The 26,240-nt window shown below is 39.2% G+C and overlaps 2 protein-coding genes across 10 annotated transcripts in view; one reads left to right on the top strand and one right to left on the bottom strand.

Annotated features, from left to right (window-relative positions):
* LOC112994495 (E3 SUMO-protein ligase PIAS2) overlaps positions 1-3,547 on the top strand; it is a 32,125-nt gene extending 28,578 nt beyond the window's left edge. For 2 of the 9 annotated variants that reach the window (XM_064500363.1, XM_064500362.1), the window contains one exon: positions 1,522-3,547. In XM_064500363.1, coding sequence (XP_064356433.1) covers positions 1,522-1,602 — 81 coding nt within the window. In that variant the 3' untranslated portion in view covers positions 1,603-3,547. Of the gene's footprint in view, positions 1-1,492 lie in introns of all 9 variants that reach the window. The other 7 variants (XM_064500361.1, XM_064500359.1, XM_064500360.1 and 4 more) reach the window with 5 other exon arrangements.
* A 1,538-nt stretch (positions 3,548-5,085) lies between these two features.
* LOC135324326 (elongation factor 2-like) lies at positions 5,086-26,240 on the bottom strand. The gene is made up of 15 exons (XM_064500357.1): positions 26,106-26,240; positions 19,607-19,821; positions 18,743-18,924; positions 18,081-18,292; positions 16,515-16,696; positions 15,401-15,506; positions 14,791-14,904; positions 13,492-13,630; positions 11,911-12,106; positions 11,393-11,651; positions 10,568-10,675; positions 9,755-10,108; positions 9,167-9,349; positions 7,792-7,924; positions 5,086-5,468 (listed from the first exon to the last, which is right to left on the bottom strand). The coding sequence occupies exons 1-15, from the start codon at positions 26,106-26,108 to the stop codon at positions 5,275-5,277; spliced, it is 2,580 nt and encodes an 859-aa protein (XP_064356427.1). The 5' UTR covers positions 26,109-26,240; the 3' UTR covers positions 5,086-5,274.

Here is a 26,240-nt window from a genome sequence, read left to right as displayed (position 1 = left end):
TTTCACAACATGCTGTCTTAAGTAACTGTCAGGGTGCTGTCACCATCCATATCATGTTTGCAGTCCACTTGGTTAGACCTTAGCACAGAGCAGAAAAACATGCATTTCCCCAAGTAGAGTTGATAATAGAGTAAGGATGTGTTCAGGGAAGATGCAGTTTATCTCCGCTATAATAAATCCAGGCACAAGAAAATCTTTTCATCAGTGGTTTGCTTTACTAAAGCTGGTATTTGCATAGCACTGACTTGGATACAACCATCATGACTTTTGTGCTCTTAGTTTGTATTGTGTATCTGAAGGCCAGGCTTTGGATTAAATGGAAATTTCCTAAGTCAAAAGTAACTAGTTGGTGCCTCTCCTGTCCTGGAAACACAAACTTTAAATTACAAAGTTAAGAAAAATGATTCTTACTGTAACTAGATTCTCATGAAGAGACCTTCAAGAAAGGGGAATATTGGCTCCGTAACTAAGACAGCAGGATCTGAAGCTGATCCTCTATTTCCTCTCTGAGTCTGTTGCTAGAAAACAACAGTAATGGGATTTTACTGTAGAGCTGACATTCTGGTACTTTAAAGAATGAACTTCATCCTTTTTCTTTCCACTTACTGCATCTTGCAGTATTCTGTTCCTGACCTTGAGATCTGAGCTGTCCAAGTGGGAATAGCTGAAGTCTGCTCATATAGAGACTTTGGAAGAAAGTATGGTGCTACAAAGTGTCCATCTTGGACAGTTCAGACAGTTCAGGCTCAGTTCCAAACATGATTCCAAATGTATATTCTAAGATTGCAGTCCACAAGGTAAGAGAAATTAAGAGGCATTGAACTACATGTAGGGGGGTCTTACATTAGATTATCCTCTTCTGTGACACTTGGCAACCTCTTTCAGTTTCTAAATACTTGTGTTCAGCTTTACTTTGAAAAAGTAAAGCTTTACTTTCATTTTAGGAAATTTAAATAATAAAAAACAAAGCAGACTTGCAGCTCATTTGTCACTAGTAAAATGTTTAGAGGCCTGCATGTATCGTTGCTGGCAATGACATGTGCTGTGAAAGTGATGACTAGTACAGCTGTTGCCATTTCAGAGGATGAAGTTATTCTGATCTCTGAACTAGCAAAGAGTATTCTGTTACCTTTCAGGATACAAGAAGCCTGAAATATATAATTGTGCTGTGCAACAATGAGGAGCGTGAACAATCCACAAATGCATTTTTCTTTTTAATGGCAATCATGTGGTCATGATGGTGTTTCCTTATGTGGCAGTAAATGCTCAAACTAACCACTTATTAGAAAATGGGGAAGATGAGGAGGAAAGGTTGTGACTACCATCTCTGCTTGCTTACTTGCCAGTCTGCAGAACTCTGGTCCTTACCATGCATGTTTTAACAAGATTCTGCTAGTAACTTGTTTTGTGCTTGTTGTAGGGAAGATGTATCTTCAGAGCATACATTTCCCTTGTGCAGTTAGTCTCTTCATTCTTCATTGTTTGTTTCAAGCAGTACTGTCCTCCTATGTTTTTGGATAGTCTCACCTCAACCTTAACAAGCAGCACGCCTGGCACCATCATCACATCAACCAGTCACCACGAGAGCAGCACTCACGTTAGCTCCTCGAGCAGGAGCGAGACTGGAGTTATAACCAGCAGCGGAGGCAGCGCTCCTGACATCATCTCACTGGACTGAAACAAGGGGTAGCACGGGACTCCAGGAGAAACAGCACAGAGCTGCTTGTTGTGTCTCTGGAACTGCAGTGTCTTGGAAGTTATTCCGATATTTATTGAAAAGATTTGCCTTCTGGAAAATGGAGTAAATTCATCTACACTAGGAACAGAATTGATTAGAATTTTTTTTTTCTTGCTCATTAAATAGCTGGTAGAGAAAAGGCCCCTTCAGAACCTGCTTTTACCCTTGTGGCTTGTTCTGGGGAAACTGACTTTTTGTTGCTGGATGGAGTCCAAAAATGGTTTTTAATTTTGTTGTCAAAACAGCAATAATGTAAAAACAAAAAAAATTTTTTTAAGAAAGGCACTTAACTACTCTAGAACAACCTGGACAAAGGTGCAGAAGTGTATGCATTGGTGAATTTTTAATACTTTCAGCTGGGGCCTGTAATAAACTTCATTTAAGACAATGCAGCTTTGTGAAATAGCCATGACTTGTGTTTTATACTTCTCTTGCTCCCTTCTTCCTCCTGACCTGGAAGGTATGGGAAGCCTCTGTAAATGTGTTGGCTTTTTTCCTCATTTCATGTTCACAAATGCAACAAAATCCTAAACTGACTTCTTCCTCTTAATGTTCTTTGGGCTGGGAAGGGGACAAAATATCTATGCAAACCCTGCATCATGCAAACTGTGTGCTGTCACTCTAGAACTATGACACACTTCCCCCCCTCAAAAACCCATAATCCTACAACCAGCTGAACAACTGCACCACTGAGCTGTAGTTGACTCTGGGGCCTGACCACTTTAAGAGGTGGTAAGAAAGAACTATTTGGATTATAGAATCCTTGTTGGTCCTTACTGTAAATGCCAGCCCACATCAGATGATAAACTGAAGTGCTCTCTGTAAGGAGAAAAAGTCTCCCTCATACTTTATCCAGTGCAGGATTGTTTTCTAGGATGTTTTGCCCATGGCTTCTGTCACTTCAGTAACTGCTGTGTCCTGGTTGGGAATACTGTAGTTTGGCTTGCCATAGTGGAGACTTGTCTTTCTGGAAGACAAATGCTATAGGTGCATGTTCGTCCCACCTAACTAGAACTACACGTTTAGGGTTTAGCACCACATTGTCCTGTCTAATCATAGCTTTCCTGATCAGACTGAAATAACTTCCTCCAATTTTAATACTTTGAATCTGCTGCTTTGTTCTGTGTATGCAGTGTTCCCCCACACATGCATGCACACATTTCTAGGGATAACCTCCTCAGTGCTGTACATGGAAGAGGTTATAGACCAGGAAAATCAAATCATTTCCATAGAGCTGGAATAATGGTATTGTCTATATATGTTGACATAGCAACTTTTCCAAGTGTTGTGTTTCTGTTGAGTAACTGTATTTGAAATTACTCTTTCCCTAGTTACCAGCTTTCAGTTTTCTCCAATCTTGTGTTTCTTTTTTTTCTTTCTTTAGTCTGAGATGTCTGGTGCTTTTTGCCTTCTGTTACTGTTACAGTATTTGAACTAAGTACATGGATAAGAAATATTGAAGCAGGATGTATTGTAACTTTTGTCTGTACTCCCATCCTGAATGCTGCATTACTGTTCCTCATTGCCTTTTTTTTGTATGATCTTTCACACCAGTCTTCAATTCACATGTTGGTCTTAATATTGCACTTACCCTTTGTTCTCCTTCCCTCATCTGTTACTTTTTTTTCCTGTTAAAAGGATCAGTTTTTTAGCATGATTTATTTTTAATAAAGCCATGCTACTCATGAGGTTTTCTGCCTAATGGCCTGCAGCTGATCAGTGCTTTCTGCATCACAATTGTACAGTCACTTGAACAGTAAGAGTGCTGAGAGGTTCAAAAGCCATTCTAAATAAAGTGTTTAAAACTGGTATCTGTTACTGAAGATGCTGTTTGTACTACTACTCACAAAGTGTGACAGAGGCAATTGCTGAACTGCCTGAAGGGATGTAACTGTCTCACATGTAAGTCAGAAAAGTGTTTGTTTTTTTTAAGGACAAGTGCTCTAAAACAGTCCCGGTATGGTAAAATATGACTAAAATTTTACTAAGCATGTTAACTACTGTGCCCTGCTAGTTGTTACTTATCAAGCCTAAAGTATGGGCCCCCAGGCATCTTGGGCATGACTTCAGCAGCTGCCTTTAGTCATGCACCTTCCAGACCTATGACAGCAGTGGCAGAAGCAGACTTAAGGGTCTTGAGCCCTTCTTTCTTTCAGGAGACAGCTAGATTCTTTTCATAGGCTGTGGTGTGAGGTAAGTGTTGTACTACTACACTGATGTACACACAGCAAGTATTTATTAGTCTTATGTAATCCATTTCATCTACAAAATCATGTGCATCAAATGCTTTGAGTACTGCCATGCAACCATGTCACCCATTTGCTAAGCCTTCTTCCAGAAGATAACTGAGAACTTGAGTAGTGGTGGGTAGAAAGGGAATTAGTCAGAATTTCATCAAGGCCTCTCTCTCCAGCTGTGCTCTCTACCTTGAGCAAGCCCCTTCATTGTATCTGGATGAATTAATCCTTTACTTTTTCCCTATAGCAATGTTATGTGCTGCAGCCAAAATGCACCAGAATGTCTAACCAGAACTTCTAGCAAGAGAAAGTCTTGAAGAAAAGGTTAGACTTCTTACCTTTTCATTTCCACTACAGAAGTATCTGGTTAGTGCTTTGAGTGTACTATGTCAAAGACACTTTCAAACCAACTGCAGAAGGAAAGGAAAGCTTAGGTGAGGAATAGGAGTTCCTTCTCCCTGCATGGCTAACCAACATGCAAAGAAAGCCATGCTTCCCCCACCCGTGCATTTGCTGCATCTTTTTCTGCAGTTTCTGAAAGATAAGTGAGCTTCCTTATGACTAGTATTTTAGCAGCTAATTGTCTTACAAAGGCTGTACCCATGTATCTGAACTAGATGTATGTATCCATACTTCTATGTCAGACAAAATTGTCTGGAATAACTGTGAGCCACCTGTGCAGAACTTTGTTGCCCAAAGATATGGCACCAACCATAGGAGGTTCTGCAACTGTTCAGCAGCAGAATCAAGCATTTCCAAAATTAGTTGGGATTTTCAATATCTGCCTTTAAATCTAGCCCCTGAAAGCTAGAAAACTTACCTGTAATTGCAAACTTTTCACTATCAGTCTTCAAGAGCACAGAGGATTCAAGTAGTGAAATGAAACCAAGCATCTTCTTATTGAGAGGACAAATTGAACTGTCAGTTCAACAACAAAAATTCCTGTAAGCGCAACAACAGAGGAAGCTGCCTCCTAGGTCAGAAGACGGTTGTGGATTAGGCAAACTGGAAAGAAAACCATTAGAATCCTAGGTAACTGGTTTCTATGCACACTTTTGTCACAGGCATCAGTGATCACAGACAAGATACAGGCAAAAATAATCTCGAAAGTCAAATTAACACTTACTATTTTTATTTTCTTTTTCTTAGTAGGTGATCATGCCATAATCACAATATACTAGACTATGTGTGTATTTAGTGTGATACTGAAAACATTCTATTTCCTTCCTGGTTTTATGAGGAAACAGTATCATGATGAAACTTGTCATTGTATCATACAACATAAAACAGAGGATGTGGTTACAACTTATCTAAGAAATTATCCAGAGGTGGAATACCCTCCTTCAAGCCTTTGCGCTTACGTATTTCAGCCACAACTTGCCAAGGACGAGAATTTGCATCGCAAGGATCTCCAGGCAAAATCTGCCAATGATCAAAGACACACTGTGGAAAAGCTTGTCCACCAGTGTTGGATCTCAAGTCAGCAGTGAAACCTAATGGGAAGGAAGACGAGAGGAGGAGGAAAAAAAAAAAAAAAGAAAAAGGATGAGTTACCAAAAAAATTTGGTTTATTGTGAATTTCTGCACAGACAAATCCCTACGAACACTCTTCCAGAACCTGGGTGAGATACTGTTAGGAAACCACATTCCACATTATTTCAAGTAGGTAAAAATGAAGACAACTCTGTAGAACTGCTGAAAGACCTGGTGTGACCAATGGGCGATAAAATGGCAAATATAGTTTAACTTAGCTGAAAAAGCACATGGGAGAAGTTTTATTTCCCATATAATGTAATGAGACCTGAATGATCAGCTACACTCAGTTTGAGATCTTAGGGTTATGCTAGCAAGTACAAATGCGTTAGCTCAGCATTCAGAAGCAGTCAAAAAAGAGTAAGTCAAATACTAATAACTGTTAGGAAAGGAACACAGAACCAAAGAGAATACCATTATTTTCCATGGAAGCCCACACCTTGAACACTGCATGCAGTTCTGGTCCCTTTATCACAAAAGCAGATACTGCAGAAGTGGAAAAAGGTTCAGAGAAGGGCAACACAGATGACCAAAGCCCTGGACTGACTTCCATGCAATGAACAACTTAGCAAGCTCGGACTCTTCAGAGCGGAAAGAGCAGCAACTTAGCAGGAAGGATATAATAGCAGCATACAAAATCGTAAGTGACATGGACACACTGGATAAAGATCAGTATCTCATAGTCTTTCCCAATATAAAGGAGGCATCAAATGAAGCCAGCAGGAGCCAAAATCAGCAGACATGGAAGGAGACAGTTCTTCACACAACAAAGGGTAGATCCGTATAACTCCTTGCCAACGCTGTGGACACTGACATTTTACAGTGACTGAATGGGAAGATGGAATAGGAAGTTTATAAAGAGAAACCCAACCAAGGGTTACTAAATTTATATAGAAACTATCTCTGCCCAAGGAAGCCTTCGAAAGTGGTTACAAAAGATTTGCTGGGGAAGTGTCATACAACCTTGCCTTGTTCTTCCCCTTTCCCAAGCATTCACTTTCAGCTGCTGTCACAAACAACGCTGGGTTAACTACACCCTCAGTCTGACACCACACAGCCAACTATGTTTAACTGAACACATACAGGTGTTTCCTTTGCTACTTTCCCCTATCTTTACAGTGATGTCATCCCCTTCTCCCAAGTATTCAGTCACGAGAACAGCTCCCTGGGAACTGGGGCTTTGCCACTGTGGAACAGCCTCCAATCACTACTTATTTAGAGTACTGGTATTTCCCTGTATCTTTAGATCACATTTTTAGGAAGATTCAACAGCAGCTTTTGCAAGCAGCTAGGGAGGTAGTTTTTCAGAATTTGGATGTTAATATGTCATGCAAGTTGAGACTGAGGGTCCAGTGTAATCCATGTGCTCCAAAGTCTAAGTTTACACTTTTTGTTCTTCTGTGTTTGAAAAATGGGTCTCTTTCCTTTTATGAAATTAGTTTAGGCTCTTTGGCAACTTGGGGAAGGAAAAAAAACAGAAAGACCCAAAATCCAGCAGCACAAATGTGTGTAAATTGTTCTTTTAACTAGTGAAATTGCAAATTTTGGCTTTAAAGTTAAGCATCATTTACTACACAACTGATCATTTTAGCAGTTGCCATACTAATCTACTTCTGCAAAGAAGCACACACAAAATAAAATATTTCTTACATTTTACTGTTTGAGGAGTTCCAAGCGTGCCCTGTGAAACTGTTAACTTTCTGTCAAATGTCACAAAACAGTCTTGAAGTGCATTCTCATATGGGGAGAGAGGGGCACAAGATGCACAAACAAACCATAAGACTGGAGGAAAATCCTTGTACCACACTGAAAAGTTTCAGTGCAACATAAGAGGAGGCAGTTCTTATAGATGGGAAAGAAGGTGTAATGCTCTTTAAGCTACTCTGGCTGATACTCTGCCCTTCTAAAAACTGAAATCAGTACAAAATTTTCTAGCCTGCTGTTGCTGAAGTCAAATTCCTTTCATCCATCTTGCTTCACAGGAAAGCCTTTTTTTTAAAAAAAAAAAAGATGGAAACAGAACCTGGTAAACACTGAAAATTCTTCATTTGCTAAAGATACTGCACATAATCTTTCTGGCACCCTCTGCTTGCCTGAAAGCCCAATGCAGTAGGCTGCCAGAAACAAGAGAGTCAACTATTTGTTCTAAATGAAAGAACCAAATATGTGAAGAGACAACAGGAAGAAACTTGGAGCTAATGAAATGGGAATTCTCAAGTCCATTTCATCCTGCAGAGTTCTTTATTACCCACATGCAGTTAAAGAAAAAAAGAGCCGTCTTACCAAATGACTCATTTACTGGTAGGTATGCCTTGACCACGAACATTGGGGTTCCTGCCACTTGGGATTCTTCAAAAACATGTCCACGTTTCCTGTTCAGAACACCATAGATCCCACCAACCACTTGTTCTGGGCACTATACAAAAAAACCAAAAAAACCCTACCAAGTTATATACAAATAATAAATCGCCAGTTATGAAAACAGCCAGAATGCATGCAGCATGAGACAGTCCCTCTACACAGGAGTCCCCATTTTTTCTCTCATATTTGCTCTTTTCTGAGAATAATTTCTCTCTTCTGTAACAAGTGGCTTCCCTCTCACTTCCAAGAAAACATCTGTCAGGAGCTCTGCCTGCCTTCATGCCTCTCGTAACTGTGCAGTCTCCAATAACTGTATATACCGGCTAGACAGGTTCGCAGTTCACATACAAAGTAAATCAATGAACTGCCTACAATCATCCTCCAGCAAAAGAAAACGGAGTTTTCTGGCTCTTTGTAATAAATGCAATTGCTACAGGAGAATCTTACCACACATTATCTTAGAAGTCACAACATGACTGACAAATGTTTTGATAAAACTCTGTTTTAAAAAAAACCCATGCACTTACACATACCATTAAGTTTGCACAACCCCCTCCTTTGTCATAGTAGGTCTCACAAGTCATAGAGGTGAGAAAATTCTCCATTCCCATGCTTTATCTTTACTTGCATTCATCATCTTCAGTCCTCATGGCTACAACATTTTTAAGCAACTGAGCTGGCAGATTTCCTGCCCACCACCCAGCAGTGTAGTCTGGAATTAATTTTTAAACCAGGTTTTAAATCTTCTAATTGCTGCTAAGACAGTTAAGGCAAACTGATAGGTGAATAGTTGTACTTGGGGATAAAAATTCTTTTAGCTTAGAATACATTTCCAAGGCTCCTACATGGAAGAATTTCATTTACCAAGAAAAACCAATGATCCAAGCAACAGAAGTTAACGTTTAACAGCTCAAAAGAGAGCTTATTCAAACAAACAAACAAACAAACAAAAACCAAAGCAACTACCTTCCTTGTTGCTCTTTCTTGGTATTTAGGATACCCAATGTTTGTTCTGAATATTTACAGTGACAAAAAAAGAGGAGGAAAAAAACGAATCGTAACTTTCCCAAGAGCACTGGCAGTTCATAGAGAACAGCGCAATTAACCCTTCCTCCTACGTTTTGCTGCTTCTATTCAACTTCTTTCTTATTTTGGAATGAAAAGGTATCCTCAAATAAAGTCTTTATAACACTGATCTAAAGGACACAGAATACAGCTATTACTGGTTTTTGGAAGAGAATGCAGAAACATGATTATATATCTATCTTTGTCTCAGATATAATACCCTGTTTCATACCTGGATTTCTACCAGGTAGATGGGCTCCATAAGCCTGGGCTGTGCTGTCAGCGTAGAGGCATGCAGAACCCGCCTAGCGGTAGGAATAATTTGCCCGCCGCCACGGTGAATAGCGTCAGCATGCAGAGTGACATCATGGATATCAAAACGAACACCTCTCATGTTCTCCTCACACAAGACACCCTGCAGGATTGAAAGGGGAAAAAGAATGGTGTAGTACTACTCAGTTTCCAGGATAGCAACCTTCCCTTAGTAGGATTTTGGCCTTCTGATTTAAGTCACTCATGTTGACACTGAACAATTATATTCAGATCAAGGTAGTCTATACATACAGGAAGGACATTCCAAGAACACCAGCATTTCTGAACTCATGTTTGGAATGAACACTGAAATGCCTGCAGATAACAATCTGCTCATTACATAGGATGAGTGACATATATTCTCCAGTGGTGGACAACCTCCAGCTTCCCCGCCCCACTTCTATTGGTTACAGACAATTTCTTAAGATTTCACGTGAATAAATATTACAGAGCTCAGATACATTTCAGTAACACAAGATAGGAGTAAAACATATAGAACTATACTTACTTCTTTGGTAGCCCACTGGAAGCCAGCAACAACACTGTCTTTTATTTCGTTTAGATACTGGACACCTTTCGTGATATCAACTAAGATATTCGGACCCGTACCATCAGGTCCGAAGCACCAAATCTTACGAGCCTCAGACACATCCCATTCATATTTCTCTGCCAGGTAACGTGCACGCTGTTTCAGTTCTTGACGGGAACTGACTTCCCCTTTGTCTACATCCTCTGCCAGACCATCAGGAAAGGGTCGAGCCTTCATGTACAGCCTATTGTGTTTGTTGGGAGATTTGGATAAGCACATCTGGCTCGACTCTTCACCAACTGTCTCACGATAGGACACAACTGGGTCTGATTTCTGTCAAGTAAATCAAAGAGAAAGATTTTCCTCAGCTAAAGTACAAAGCTGATCATATAAATCATTTCCATACACCAATGAAATGCTAATAAAAAACTGCTGCTTCTCCTTAGGCAGTGTGTTTAACGCTAATTTTGCTGTCATACAAGCATGCTCTGCCAGCTTCATCGAGAGAAACAACAACGTTTTCAGTTGCATATCAACAGTTTACCACCATGGTTCACCTTAGTCTTCTGGTTCACTAGAATTTTTTGTATCTCTTTCCAACTCTAAGCTCGTTCGTGAAAAAACTATAGAATTCCCATTATTACTTGAATGGATGGTCTCCTTTTAAAAGTTTCTCATTGCTTTAAGGAAGTTGCTCGAAGAACACCACCACCAGCAGATTAAGATGAGATTTTCCAAGGTTAATGTTTAGTCATATTCTGTACATTGCAATCCACAAAAATCCTTTTATACCTTAATTGGGATACAGGCATGATCTTCTTCCAGATCTTTAAGGCAAATTTCTAGATGCAGCTCCCCAGCTCCAGCAATAATGTGTTCACCAGACTCTTCAATAATACACTAGAACAGGAAACAGTAGGAAGTAAACTTTTTAAGAATTTATTAACAGAAACACAGAGGCTAAATAAGAAAAGCGTCAGATTCCCAAACTGCTCAACAACAAGTATTGGAAAAGTCAGCAATGTATCTATATATTGTTTCCTTGTGGTTCAGGAGTGATCCAGAATGAATCTCCTCACTCATCAGCAAAACGGTGTACTTTGAAATAAAGCGTGGCAGCCAATTTAAATATCACTCAACAAAACTATGCAGGAAATTATGGTGAAAAGTGAAAAACATTTCATTACGTTGAAACTGCATGAGGAATTCAGGTTGGCCAAAGAAACGTCCTATCTTTAACTGGGTCGCTACCACTGACATGAAACTCAAGGTCTTTACAAATGCATGGTACAGAAGTCCAAAAAACAATGAATACTTCCTGTCCTCCTGATGTATTTCAGTATTTAAAAAAAATTTAAAGATGACTACTGCTCAGAAACCAACCTAACTGTTGCACAATCTGCATTTTTCCTCAGGATCTTCCTATTCAAATTCTGATGAAACTTATCCCTATTTAGCTTGTGTTACCTCATACAATTATAGCAGAACACTGTCTTGAGCCTGCAGCCATGCTATCAGATCACAGAAAGAGCTCTCTCTGAACAAAGTTGAGTCCTTTGGATATTTCACTGCAAACCAACAGCTCTAAAGCTAAAACTTAGCGTAGCTAACACTCACCTGAACCATAGGATCAGACTTGGCCAGACGCTTTAGACCTTCAACTAGTTTTGGTAGATCAGCAGGGTTTTTTGCTTCAACAGCAACACGTACAACTGGACTAACACTAAATTTCATCACTCTCATGTTGTGGGCATGTTCAAAGGTGGTAATGGTACCCGTCTTCACCAAAAACTGGTCAACACCAACTAGACCAACAATGTTGCCACAAGGTACATCCTCAATGGGCTCAACATAACGACCCATCATCAAAATGGTTCTACAAAGACAGAGGATGAGCAACAATCCTTGAATATTTGTTTTATCCTCAGTATTTCCAAAAAGCTATGCCTTTTCATAGAAAGGAAAATTGCCTATTATTTGCCTATAATCCCTCTGGATTACCGATTTTGTTAAACAGAAAAAAAAGTCTCTCGAAAAGAAATAAAATATTCCTTCATTAGGATCTCAAAAACTAAAAGCAAACATTTGTTTTTGCATGCATTCTTCTTCAAAAGAAATATACTGTTTTCATCTACCTTTGAATAGGTTTTAGGTAAAGATCTTCCTTCTTGCCAGGTGTGTAGTTTGGTCCCATGATTCGAACTTTCTGTCCAGTAGAAACAATGCCAGAGAAGACTCGCCCAAAGGCATAGAAACGCCCCTTATCAGACGTGGGGACCATTTTGGAAATATACATCATCAGAGGGCCCTTGGGATCACAGTTCTTTACACCTGCAGTAAAACATACATCTGTATCATACACATTTTCTGTGAGACTTCAAAAGTTAGAAATATATACATACGACTTCCAAAATTCAGTGAACCTTATTTTTCAGTCACAAAGGGACAAAAGTGTGGAAATACAGAAATTACAACTACGGCTATCTTAAAGTTCGTTAAGGTAATGGTTCATTAGCACTGTTGTTTCTTCCAATACTGAGATCTTTGTTAAAACTTATTTTCTTGCTGCACAAGTTTCACTCTTCTGGCAGCAGGTTCCATTATTTTAATAAGTCTCTACTAATGCGGCCTAGTTCCAGGAAAAGTCTAGAATAGAGGGATTTAAACATGTCCTGTAATTCATCAGAATCCAGAAGACAAAACAGCACTAGAATGCTATGTGTTCAGTGATCACATTGATGCTATGGTCAGAAGCAAGCCTTCTAACCCAGTGTCCTGTCCCGTTTTTGCAAGAAAGAGTTAACGAGTTTAACTGTTCATTAAACACATGTATTCTCATAGACGAGCTTCTCTTCTGGTATTATTGTACTGAAAATAACTTCAAATATAATTTATTTATTTTAACATCTGTGGATTTCTAAGGGAAGTGACAAATATACGTGCAACCTAGAAAAGCAGGTACTATAGGAAGCACTCAAGTTGAGGACCATATTACAGATGATTACTTCAAAATGCATCATCCTTCCTATCAATGTGAGACCCATGGCGCTTCATCGGCTTTAGATTCAGCTATTTGCTCATTATCTAGTTATGACCTCAGCCACACCTGCACACAGCTGGGAGATGGTTCCATTTTTTAAACAATATTGTAGTTTAAGTAGCTTCAAGATCTCTCTTAGCAACTTAGGTAGAGATCAAATCAGAGAACACTAACAAGAGGTAAGCTATTATGGGACATGTTAGAACTGTTTGAAAGCAAAATATCTTGGGATGATTTTGACTGTGACTGAGGAGAAAAATCACAGGATTCACTAGGAGACCATAACCAAAGCTTCAGAGAGAATGAGGTAATGAACTTGCTGTTCTACCCCTCTTTTACAGTATATCTAAGGCTGCTACATGCCATCTTCTGGCTCATCTCATCCACGCATTCTCTGAATCTAAAGCAAATACAACGTGATTTCACGCATGTCAACATGCAGTACATAAGGACATAAAGCAAGTTTTGTCTGCACTACCCCAACAGTTTTACTTTGCTTTCTTACTTATGGTAATACCCCGCTCAACAGTGTCCCAAACTAGTAATTATCATTGTGCATGAAAACCTAATCCAAATCCATTTTAGGCCATTTGTAAGTTGATCCATTTAACTCATCTGTGCAGTAGTGGTGCTGTGTTTTCAACAGCCCCTAGTAAGCTAGAAAATTTTTCTTTACCCATAGCAGCTTCATCATCAGGTGGCCCCTCATAAAGTAGTTCACAACGGTATTTCTGTGCCGTTACAGGGGAAGGAAGGTGAATGGTGATCATCTGAAGCAAGGCGTCTCCAGCAGGCAGCCAACGACGCATCACAGCCTAGGGACCCAAACACTGTAATTAAAACGTGTTTCAACAAACATAATAACCAACCCCAAAACATGCCTCCCAGATAGCATGTAAAAGGCTATACTAAGGTGTGCAATGTAAAAAGTTTAAATGTAATGTAAGTGCTTAAAAATTCCCTGCAATTACTTAAATCTTGTTAAAGGCAATGAGCAGAATATGTATTTAGAACAAGCAAGATGAACATCTGTGTATTCGAATTACTGAAAGGCAGCATTCTTCATATTCTCTCTTTCTTGGCCTAGTGACCTACATTTCAACAGAAAGGTTAGGTTTTATGGTTAGATTTTATGAAGCTCGTGAAATAAAACACGAGTGCCCTTGTTCTTCTGCCCTTGTAATCTGACAACAGATTACAACAGCAGAAAGAAGCTCCATAAATAATCACATTTTATCTATGTATGGAGATAAAAATAAAAACAAATGTTTTATTAAATCTCTGTCCATTTGCCACAGTGATGTGATTGGATTCCCCTTCTCCAGTGATTAATTCAGGAGCTTTCCACATGTTTCTGCCCCCTTTGAGTGGGGTTTAACATACCTAAAGAGTACATAGGTTAGCGCAGGAACTGGGCAGAGTTTCTTGAAGTCCCTGTTTTTAACATTGAGTGCTGCATAGAAAGTGACTGTGTACTTCCAGACATTACTCTTCAAAAGGTTTAACAGAATTCAGCAGTATTGTGGAAAATAAAAGAACGTGTGAGAGCCAATTATGAAGCTATATTTCTGATTGATTACATAACCACAGAACACATGTGTGGCCACATGCACACCTTCTATTAGCATTGCATTTACACCTTGAGAAGAGCGAGGGAAAAGGGTATTTGTTTTTCTTTTGATGTACAGAATTAAATCTTCTCTCTCTTCTCAAATCAAAAAAGTTACATATCATATGCAGCAACATGCTTCAGTCTTGTTCTCTCTCTAGGAAATTCAGTACAAAACATTACAGAGTACTTTACTTCAAATCATGACATTCCAGATGTGCAAGTTAACCACTGATCAGATTATAAAATGACAATTAAGACAGTTTTCTTGGATTTTAGAAGGACCTAGAAGATTGTTCTCACTACATAGCTCAAGGGTAAGAAATGCTACCAGTCTGGCAATTCCAAGCAGAAAGGCCATTTTACCTTGAGAAGGGGTTTCCCCTCTTTATCTCGATCTTCAACATCCAGCTTGATATCAAGTTTCTCTATCAGTTTGGCTGCCTCTTCCTTCTTAAAATTCATAATGGCATCGAAGATCTGTAACAAGTTTATAGTGACTGGAGTATATATAGATTTTTTTTTTTTTTTACTTAACATGTATCTTAAACAACCTGTATGTCTGAAAACCTTCTGGCTTTCTCTGTGTTCTGGGCTTTTGTTTGAGAAACTGTACTCAAGGGTCACACAGCTCCAGAGTAACAAATAATACCAAGTGTTTCCACTTTCAAAGCAAATTCCAAACTCCTACCAGAAGAGGTTCACACGAAAGACATACATATCTTTAATCTAACAATATGCAGAAGATGTAATTTTAGTGTTAAAATATACCATTCAGATTTACTGTCTTCTATCTCCCTCCCACCTTTTGCACACTTCTTTTACCTCACAACTTTTCTAGCCTCTACAGAAAACGTGGACCTACTTTATCAGAGAGAGGGCAAGACTCTTAGGCTTTCCCAAGAGTTAGCCTGCTAAACTAAAGAAGTCTACCCCTACAGCCTTTAAATAAAATTAAGACAGAACATTGCTTTACCTTAAAGATGGGATCCAGAATTAGCTGGCAAAATGTCCGTGGCAACTTCTTTCCATCTGGGCTAGTGGCTGATTTGCTGAATTTTCCAGTTCCTGGATCAAAATATCTGAAAAAGATGTTTATTTTCACTCATCCAGTTTGAACTTCAGGCATCCCCACTTTTCCTGAAAATTTCTGCTTAGTTATTTTAGAATGAAAACTTTGGAAAGTTTCATATTTAAGCAGTTATTAAAATAGCAGAAGAATGGCTGATCCTTATTTGAATGCAGCACTGCTAGATGTTTGGTGTGGGAAAAGGTAGGGCCTGGGTGTTTTGGGAAGGATTTTTTGTTGTTTTTTGTTTGTTTGTTTACTAAACTTCAATACACCAACTTCGGTTTGCATTTTTAGGCTTTTACAGGGGACTTGGTACTGTAAGCAAACCAGCTTCCACGAATTATTTTACTCCATCCTGTTACCTGCAACTGTGTTTTAAAGCTTCACTAAAATCATTTAAATACCATACAAGACAAATCTTGGAGTATCCAAAGAGGTAAACAAGTCAAGGTAGGTTAATTAATTAGAAGACATCAGAAGACAGGCTACTGTTCTTTGAGCTTTCACATATTCATAAAGCAGTCAGTTAATAGCAAGTTGCATACAGATCTAATTTGAAATTAATTCCATCTTTTATGAGATACAATTTGAGGCTCATCAGATTCATAGAAATACTCATTAATAACAAAAGGCTTTGGATTTGGTCTGTAACCTCTCTTGTTGCATATTTACTTTACCTACATAATTCAATAAAAGCATTTCCAGTCTGAAGTTTTGAGAATGAACCTTCTGTTTTTATGGAGTAGCTTATCAGAACTGACCAAAAATGCATGTACAGCATAATTGTATTACAAGCAGTTGCCTTTTGGAGATAAATAAATACACTGTTGCAAGAGTTACCAACTCTTGTCTCCAATTACGTCTCTGACTAGCTTTCTAAGCTGCCCATGAAAGCTTAGTTTTACAGAAGCACGAACTCAACATGCACTGATATGCATCACCGTGATATTCTTAAAAAGCATTATTGTGGTATCTAAGCATATATCTACATTCATTCCACGCGTACTGTGTCACTTACTTATCACCCCAGAGTTTTTTCATCATATCTTCCACTTTCTTTGAACGCTCAACTGGAGGGAGTTGTGCTTTTTCACCTTTAGCAGCAAATTTGGCCACATACATCTCAGCAAACTGCTTCAGAGTAAATGCCCAGCCATGCAGACCAGAGCCAAACCCAACAGTACCAATAACTGGATCAATCTTTAAAAGGGAAAAAAAGGTGAATGCATTTCACAAAACACTGAGCTGAAATGTTTCAATTGTTTTCAATGGCAGGTTGCATGAGTGAAGATGCCAAGTATTTTCTGGAACATAAGAGACAGAATGCAGAGAAATATTTCCCCTAAAACAGGTCTGTTAAATCTCACTTTGAAGCAAGGGTCTTACTTTGTCCCACACTGTGGAAATATTTGTAACAAAGACTAAAACAAAAACTTCACAGATATGTTTGTAAAGTCCTATGTAGATTTGAAAAATAAATTATGACTTCATAAAAAAAATATTATCTGAATTGTTAGTGAACTTTCTCCAGAAATTAAAATACAAGTGGCTCGCTTCTGCCATGCAGATAAAACTGGTATGACTTAAGAATGGCTGAGATTAGTGTAGTATAACAGTCAGACTACAAGTAACCCAGCCAAGAGTCCTCTGTTCCATTAACTAGACTATACTGCAGTACGTTCAGTAGAGTTATATTCAAACAATGGGAAGCAGGTTTGAAAACTCTGGTCAGGGTGAGGTGGTCTGCCATGCAGCTATTTGGTGGAAAAAAGATATATATATTCTGATAGTCCCTTATTCTAACAGCTGGACCATCAGAGAAGACTCAGCTGACTTTTTTATCTTATTATTCTCAACTGCTATATAGTAAATAATATTCATGTTTCTAGTTTTAAATCTTTCTTCCAAATATCTCTAATATATTGAGATGTAGGTACTGGTAGAGTAAAAAACACCTACATCTTCAGATCAGAAAACAGCTAATGAAATTTCTTATCAGTCAGAATTAACAGTAAACCGCTAAATAGACACCCACCTAAGAAACCAGGAAAAGAGAGTCTACCTAGGAATTCTGTGAGGCAGAAAGGATTCATGGTTGCTTAAGTAGTAAGATGAAGATCAAAAAAGCCATGTTTCTTGTCACTTAAGTGACCTGAGCAGCAAAGTCAGGAAAACAAAGCTAATTTTCTGGCTCCTGGTCCATAGCCTTATATTTCAAGCCCTAGCTTCCTCTCAGCAATTTCCCCCAGGCAAATTGCTGACATTTGCTGTCTGAAAGACATCTGAATGACTGTCTTTCAGTTATGCATTTTGTTACTGAAAAAGTATCATGGGAAGATGGTTTGCATTCCCAATTCCTTCCTCTCTCCTAACTGCTTTCTCTTCCCAGTTTGTTGGTCAAAAATAACACCTCAAAAAGAATGAAACAGTGGGGGAGGCAGATAGCCCCTGAAGAATGGCTCCTTCGTATGTGGGCCAGAGAGCCTGAACAGCAATAAATTTAAGCAAATTATTCTTCCATATCAAAGCTGGTAATCTCCAAGACAGGATTTCAATCAAAGCAAAGTTTTAAAGTCTTCTTTACCATAATATTACCCATTGGTCCAGTTTCACCCTCTCCATAGGTGGAAATGATGACGTTGACATTTTCCACAATACGTTGAAACGTCTGATAAAGTTCCTCAGGCTCCAGCTGTAATTCCAACAAAGCACGATCCATTTTGTTCATCATCAGGACTGGTTTGATACGTTCTGCAATTGCCTGCCGCAGAACAGTCTCTGTCTGTACACAAACCCCTTAAAAAAGAAAGTTCAATTAAAGTATGTATTATTTGTAGGGGCAAGATCTCTAACCTACTTTATGCAAAGATGATTATAAAATTCTAACTGGGAATTCATTGATAGTTTCAGTGCTCCCTGCAACTTGCATTACTCAGTTGCAAGAATTGCTCCATTTTCTAACTGAAGAAGAAAAAGAATGAGAGCCAGCTCCACGCACTAGGATTTTGCTGAAGGATGGATTTTGTTTCCTCAGTTTTTCTGCTTCCAACCCACAAGCCCCATACAAAATGGATTTCACTAAGATACAGGTAAGAGGAAAGGCCAGCGGATAAAATTACAAATTAAAATTGACTCCATTAGAAGTTAAAGCTTCAAAGAAAGAAGCTTCATGCATCACTCATGACCTTTTTTCTTAAGAAGAAAAAAAATATATTGAGGTCTTTTTAATTAGAAAAGCATGCTTACCTGAGACACAGTCAACCACAACAAGGGCACCATCGGTGACACGAAGAGCTGCTGTAACTTCAGAGGAGAAATCAACGTGTCCGGGGGAATCAATTAAGTTAATAAGAAAACCCGAACCATCTCTGCACTGTTTGATAAAGGCCAAGTCATTGTCTGAGAGTTCATAATACATAGAAATTGCCCTGTGAGAGAAGACAACTTATTTTAATAATTTAATATTTTTTAATAATTTGATGATTTTAAAATTTGCATCTGTCAGTCATCTATACCCTCCTGATGTACGTAACAGAAAAGGAAGAACCACATGAAGACTTCAATATTTCAGTTCATAAAATTCTTGGGATCTAAAATGCTTTGAGTGTAATTAATTTTTATTCTTATTCAAAATCAGCACCTCAAGATAGTAGTCATACCACAAAATTACTGTCAGACACTTGTAGAGTCACAGTCCAAATCAATTTAAAATTGTTAACTTTGTAGTTGCAGATATCATAAAGAAAGGTAATACTAACAAGACAGAGCCCACTGCAGTTGCTTGGGGGAACAGTATAATATTAGTCTGCAAGCAATTCAATAAAAATCAAGGCCACTACTACGAATCTTTCTGAAAGCATCTTTTTCCATAGTGAGAAGCAGGTAAGAATGGTCTCTGAAAATCATTTATAAGCTGTACTCCAATATTGCCGCCTATATTCCTCTCGGAAGGCAGATGACAGGGACTGTGAACTTCAGTTCAATAATACACAGCTTGATTCAAATGTCAGCTTAAAAAAGAAACTGAAAGCATACAAGGCTTTGAGCAAACAATTTTTCAGTCTTCAGACAAAAAAAAAAAAAGAAAAAAACAGACAAAGAAACTCTTACGTAGATTTGATTGTGATGCATCTTTCTTGTTCATCTTTCCGCGTGTCTGTGAATCGTGTTTCCCCTGCTCGGGCTGAAGCAATGATGCCTGCTTTACACACCAAGGAGTCTGTCAGTGTCGATTTGCCATGATCAACATGAGCAATCACAGACATATTCCTAATATTGGACTTCTTGTCCATGATCGCTCGGATCTGGTCTACTGTGAAATTCACCTGGATGGAAGGGTTTTTTTTAAAAAAAAAAAAAAGACAAGAAAAAACTAATGTTTCCTTTTCAAGTATACAAAAATTCATGTGACATTTTAAACACTTGCCATTTGTTATTAAATTAACAATCTAAAGAGGAAATGAAGTTGTTCATAATTTTAAGCTTAGTGTTAAAAGCACTTTCTCACATTTTTGGCATGTTTTTATAATTATGAAGAGTGAAGGCATAACTTAAAATACAGCTTATATTTAGTATCACAAAATAGCAACAGCCAGAAAAATGAAGAATCCACCTGTGGAGGCAGAACAGCTAATCTCAACCAAATGTTGCAGGAGGGCTGGCACACACAGCTGCAAGCTGCAGCTCTCATCATAGCTTCCACACATGTCCTGCTCCTCTCCTCCCACCACTGCCCCTCACTTGGCCAAGTTTTCCTCCCACACCCCCCTCTCCATTCTCCAAGACTTTTCAGGTATTCAAAAAAAAGAAATATTCTAGCTTTAGGTTTGATGCTGTTTAAAGCCATTGTTCCTGGTTTTAAGAAGAGCCTGTATCTTCTGCTTTTTCAGCCAATATATTAGCTGTAGACACTGGTGTTCCACCTCAGTCAAAAACCTCTTTAAAATGTATTTAATTAGTGAAGTGCAAAATTTTCAGAGTCTCTCTCTTGAAAGACATCCTGGAAAGAATTTTTCTTATTTCCCTAAGTTATTCCATTTCTTTCCAAGAACAGTTTCCTCCATTCAATTTGCAGAAAAAAATCCTGACCCTAAGAAACCCTAGTAAATATGCATTAAACATGTGACAACTTAACAATGGAAGATGAGATCTTATTAATCTACGCCAATCTCTCATTCTGTAGTGAGAGTCACCTGTAGGTCACAGGAATACATTTAACAGGATTATTCTTGCAAATCTCTTTAATACATGAGGTGCTCACGGGGACATGAAAAGTGGCAGAACAGGGAGAAGAAAATGATGGGAAATATTAAACAAATACACACACAAATCACATAATTATATCACATTAGTTTATACTAGTTGTTCAAGTGAAAAAAGATGCACGAGAAGAAAAACTTAAACAGGTTTTGTATCTATACTTTAGTTATAATTGACACAGAAATAAAGAAACATGCACTTGTATTGCTACACCAAGAAATGTTTCTAATGTCTTAATGAGCACATCTGAAGACAGGAAACCTGTCTTCTTGCAATGATAAGATATTAATAAAAAGAATCAGCCCAGCTCAAAATACACCTGCAAGGCAAAACAGGGCTTTTATACATTAACACTTCTGATGTGTATCTTTATTACTGCATATTCCTATAATTTTGGATCTTCAGTTCAGCTCAACTTTCTCATTATATATTTTCTCAGGAAAACGGCTCTCAATAAAAAGGAATAATTCTAATTAAAATAAGTAACAACTTCTTGGAGACAAAAATTCGCTAAACCAAACAGCAGCACGGCCTTTCCCCCAAAATCTATTATTTCCCCATTCTAACCTATGTTTAAAGTCCCCTCCCTACCCCAAAGTCTCCAATGGGAAAAACCACCAAAACTCAACCCCATTTGTTTTCTATTAAAGAACACTTGGCACAAACAAGAACATTCTTAGAGTAAGCTTAAGGGTTTTTTTAGTGATTCACCTCAAGTGAAGACACTTCATTTTACAATTTGTTCTTTTGGATTATTCTTCAGTTTAATAAACACCAATGATATTTAATTCTTTTCTAGTCTGCACCAGGCTGTCCTGGCATTCAGTCGCAAGCACTTCAAAATTGACATACTTTTTCTGAGATCTAGAAATATTTCTTTCCTCTTTTTTCTTTTCATTTAAAGAAAACATCAGCAGTATTTTTTTCTTTCAACAATGTTTTTTCCATTTTTAAATTGTGCTGTGCTAAAAAAAATCAGTACTTATCAAGAATTAAGTATGATAGAAAGAGCTGTACTAAATACATGTGTTTCATAATTTATATAAATACTTAAGTGCTGATAAGTATACCTACTAGCTCTTTGTATTTGTTAATTATACATTTCTTTTTCTTAACAGAACCAGTGACATTCAGTTCTGATAAATATTTAATTAGTACAGATTTCACTTTTAACGAAAACCTGTATTTTTCCTTTGTCTTCAGAGTTTCCAATATCTTTATATACGCAAGCAATATTGTGGTCTTCTTTTGGGGCAAGGAGCAGAGATGACAACAACAGTTTATTTCTTCCTTATTCTTTAAGCATACAGGTCTCCTATGCATGTGCACTTAGATTAAATTTAAATGTAAACTTCAGGCGCATTTTCCTCCTAAAGGACTAGATGTTCTCTTACAGACTGCTGAAGCTATTCTTGCAATCTGAGTTAGGGTGGTATTCGAGTTGTAAAATCCTTGATTTGTGCCTGAAAACAATGAAGCCTTACTCTCTAGCTGGGATCTTTATGTTCACTTGAAGCAAAAGTGGAATGAAAACAGACATACAGAGTAACCATTACACAAGACATGGATGTGAAACATTAGTTTTATGGGCTTGTATTTCTTGGTGGGTTTTTTTGAGAAGTCATTTATGCATTACTACCACTTCATGGTGGAGCTGGGGCAACGCGGGTTTCAGATGAAACAGAAGCTTTAAGTTACGGTGAAGGAAAGCAGAGCCACAAAGCACGATAGGAAAAGAGCAGAGCTAGGCAGTACTGGGGGAGGGGAAGAGGAAGACTGGGGGAATCTACAACCAATATTAAGAGATTAGAAGGACACGGGGCCTAAAGCTCCACAGTGTTATACCAAAAAAAGTGCAACATCACCATAGCCAAGGAAGTAAAAGGGCAAACCTCAATACATCAAAAGCTAGGTGAACTCAAAGCTTCTGCTGACATGTCTCATGGGAAGACAATGCCAGAAGTGTGTACAAACTTTTATCTCAAGCTTTTGATCCTTATGCTCAACTACAAGACTGCATTCCTTCCCAGAAACTGAAGGTCTAACCTTAGTTATTATTGTATTCCTGGCAAAAAGTACCAATACAACAATACAATACACCTGGATGCAAAAGCTTTCAGCATGTAGGAAGCTACAATTAGTGCAGAACTCTGCAAAACAGTTCCTTAGCTGGCTCCTGCAGGCACCAGACCTTTCCTTCCCGGTGGCTTGAACATGTTTGAGGAACAAGCTCCAAGTTTTGATCCTTATCTTCACGGCATTCAGGAGCCCAGGCTCAGGATACTAAAGTCCTACCTAAAGCTTCAAGAGTAAGACTGTTGTTATCAATGACATTACTTTCCACAACAGAGTAGAGCCTATCTGGAACAGAAGATGAGACTTCCTTGGCTATCAGCCAAAGGTGTAAGAAAACTTCTAGAGAAACCAAAAGCTATCAAAAGCTTCACTGCTCCCTACTCAGAACACATACATAATGCAATATAAATATACAGGTATATGTTCTAAACAAAATATTTTGAAGTTTTTTCAGTTTCACTGCTTGCTGGAATACAATAATTTCTCCGTCAAAATGACTCAAATTCTTTATTCTCTGCGTTTGGCTATCAAAGTGATTTGAACAACCATTTAATTTACCAAGTGATTAGGTTTGCAGAGGTTAATTATGATTAACATCGATAAAGAATTTACCTGAACAAATACCTGCAAGCTTTACTAGTAGTTATATTTCAATTTTCTACCAGGTCATTGATGAAATCATTAACTAGTATTAGAACGCAACACATTTCTCCAAGAGTTTATGACTTCTTTAGCTAATTAATTCATCAACAACTATTGTTTTGAAGTTGACGGTATTTACAGACCATACTCAGTAAGAGAAAAGCTAATAAAGAGTCAGGATGTCACTATTGTCTAAATCAGTATGATATTGCAGAATTTGTAACAGTGTTACACGTCTTTATTAAGAGAGAAGAGTCTCATTGAAAAACACTTACAAATCTTTTTAAGAGACTTATTTACTTTTATGATGATGGCTCTATCCCTCAACCTCACCAGCATTATGCTACCATCCTTCAGTTCTCTACTCATCATGTCCCAGATAAATACATTCCCGTTTCTGTCTAGAATGACCGCCAGGACAATTTTTTTGCTTGCTGTCATACATGGATACACGGAAAACCTTAATTATTCTGCAGAAGGATTTTATAGTAAGATCCTTCGATCCAGTTAGCCTCTTGAACTGCTTCCAAACGACAGGAGAAGACTTCAGTGATACTCCCCCAACACAGCCAGTATCAACATCGATCGTTTATATGAAGTTAATACTGACTGACAAGTTTAGGTAAATAGCACTCATTTACTATTGTCCCTTTCAGCCTTTGGCGTAAACTATATTTTTTAAGAGCTTAACACTGCTGATTTGCTTTCGATTCACTTTGTTAAATCACAGTCGCTGTTCTTGTTAATACAACTGGGCAAATCATCCTTAAGTTTCTGTTAATTGTCTTGTTTTCTAGCATACTATATTTTATTAATAAGGTAAAGAGCTCAGTTCCCGTATTAACGTCTTGCCTGGCCTTCTGGCAGAAACTGCTGGAACAACTATTAATAAGTAAGTGCTATCCACTTCTAAACATTTTATTTATCACTTGATAAATTCTGTTTTGGCATTGGGGTAAATCATGTGTGCTGTCCTATAATGGAGAGAGGCACTGGCATCACAAAAATCTTTGTCATAAATACAAATGAAAACACACAGCCGGATTAAAAATTAATAGTCAATTTAATTTTAAAGCTGTTTTTCATTAAAGAGCTGTTACGGAGTTTCTGATCGGCTGTCCTAGGGGCAACCGGATCAAAGTATTTTGCTACAAAATGCTTGCTGCTGAGTAGTTAAGGTCTTCTGTAAATATGTGTCAACAGCAAGCCAAAAAAACCAAGATGAAAGCAGTATTTGTAGAATTGAGAAACATGGATATTTTATTAAAAATAAAACATCCCTTTTGGCAAAACCTCCAAGTTTTATGGCCACTACAGCCAGACAGTGGCCTTGCTCCCTTTGACTACTGCATGACATCATTTGGGTAGCCCATATTGCAGCACTGCTTATCACCGGCTATTAGTAACACCCCAGAGTAAACTGTCATCTTCTTCTGCAGGGCATCCTTTTCTCTTAAAAAGGTTCAAATTTTCATTGTAATGACAATGTAGCTTCAATTCAGAAATGCGCATTCTAAAAAGCAGTGAAAAATGAAGCCACTTATTGAAGCTCACCTAGGTAACTAGAATATGCATTTTGGTAAAAGATGAAAACAACGGAAGATGAATATCACAAAAAGTCAAAAGAATAAAATTATGAAAGAGAAAGGTGCGATAGCATTAATCATCAAGAAATGCAAAGATGTGCAGGCATCTATTTTTATCACAGAAACAGGCTGGTCAAGTCTGATTCACTAGAATAAAAAGAGATTCAGAACAGATTAAACACACTATTAAAACAGCTGTTATTCAGAATAACAGGACAGGCTTGCTGGGGGGAAAAAAACAACAACAAAGTGCGGTGCAGTGTTTATAGCAGACCGATTTCCTAAGCAAATACAGCTAATCTCATTTGTATCAGACTGTTCCTCAAGATCAGCGTAGCACAGCGCTGTACAGTACGCACACTGACACATACGCATAGCCTTTTCCCGGTCTCAGGGGAAGCAATGCTTTTACCTCCTGCCTTTACACATCTCGATGACCAGAATTTGATCCCAAAGCTCTGGGGCTCCCTGCATATGTCCTCGGTGCAGGAAGCGCACGGAGCCGTCCGAAACCGCGACCTCCTCTGACAAGGTAACCCCACACCCGCCGAGGGGAGCATCCTTCTCCTCCCCTGCCCGTGCACCTCGCACCTCCGGGAACCCCAGCACGGGGAAACGCAGATAAACGAGGCCACGGGTGCCAGAGCCCCGGTGCCGGGCACACGGGGACCCGCTCAGCACCGGCCCGGCGCTGCCGGGCCGACGCCACCGCGGGCTCCTGTCAACACCGCCGCCCCGCTCCCGGCCAGGCCGGCGGCGCCAGGGCTGAGGGAAAACACGCAGCTCCTCGGAAGCTGCCTCGGGACCCGGCGGCGGCGGCGGCCAAGGGCCGGCTCAGCTGCCCCAGCCCCTCCGCCGCCGCCGCCCGCCTGACAGGCAGCGCGGTAACGGAACACGGACGGGAAAATGGCCGCCCCCCCCCCGCCCCGGCGGCTGCTCCCTTTTAACGGGCGGGAAGGGCAAGGCTGCCTCGGAAATACCGCGGCGGGCAGGCACCTGGGCCGCCGGCCGAGCGGCATCGGGCCGCCTCCCCGGGGAGCACTCACCATGGTGGCGGATGGCTCCGGATCCCACCGGCCGCCGCCGCTACCCGCCCTCCCGGCTGCCGCCGCCGCCGCCGCCCAGCTGCGGGAGGCGGGAACGAAACCACTGAGATCAGCTGTTCCCGGGCTAGAGCATCC

The sequence above is a fragment of the Dromaius novaehollandiae genome, chromosome W (assembly GCF_036370855.1).
Source record: "Dromaius novaehollandiae isolate bDroNov1 chromosome W, bDroNov1.hap1, whole genome shotgun sequence".
Taxonomy (NCBI): Eukaryota; Metazoa; Chordata; class Aves; order Casuariiformes; family Dromaiidae; genus Dromaius; species Dromaius novaehollandiae.
This window is presented reverse-complemented; position numbering and strand designations above follow the sequence as displayed.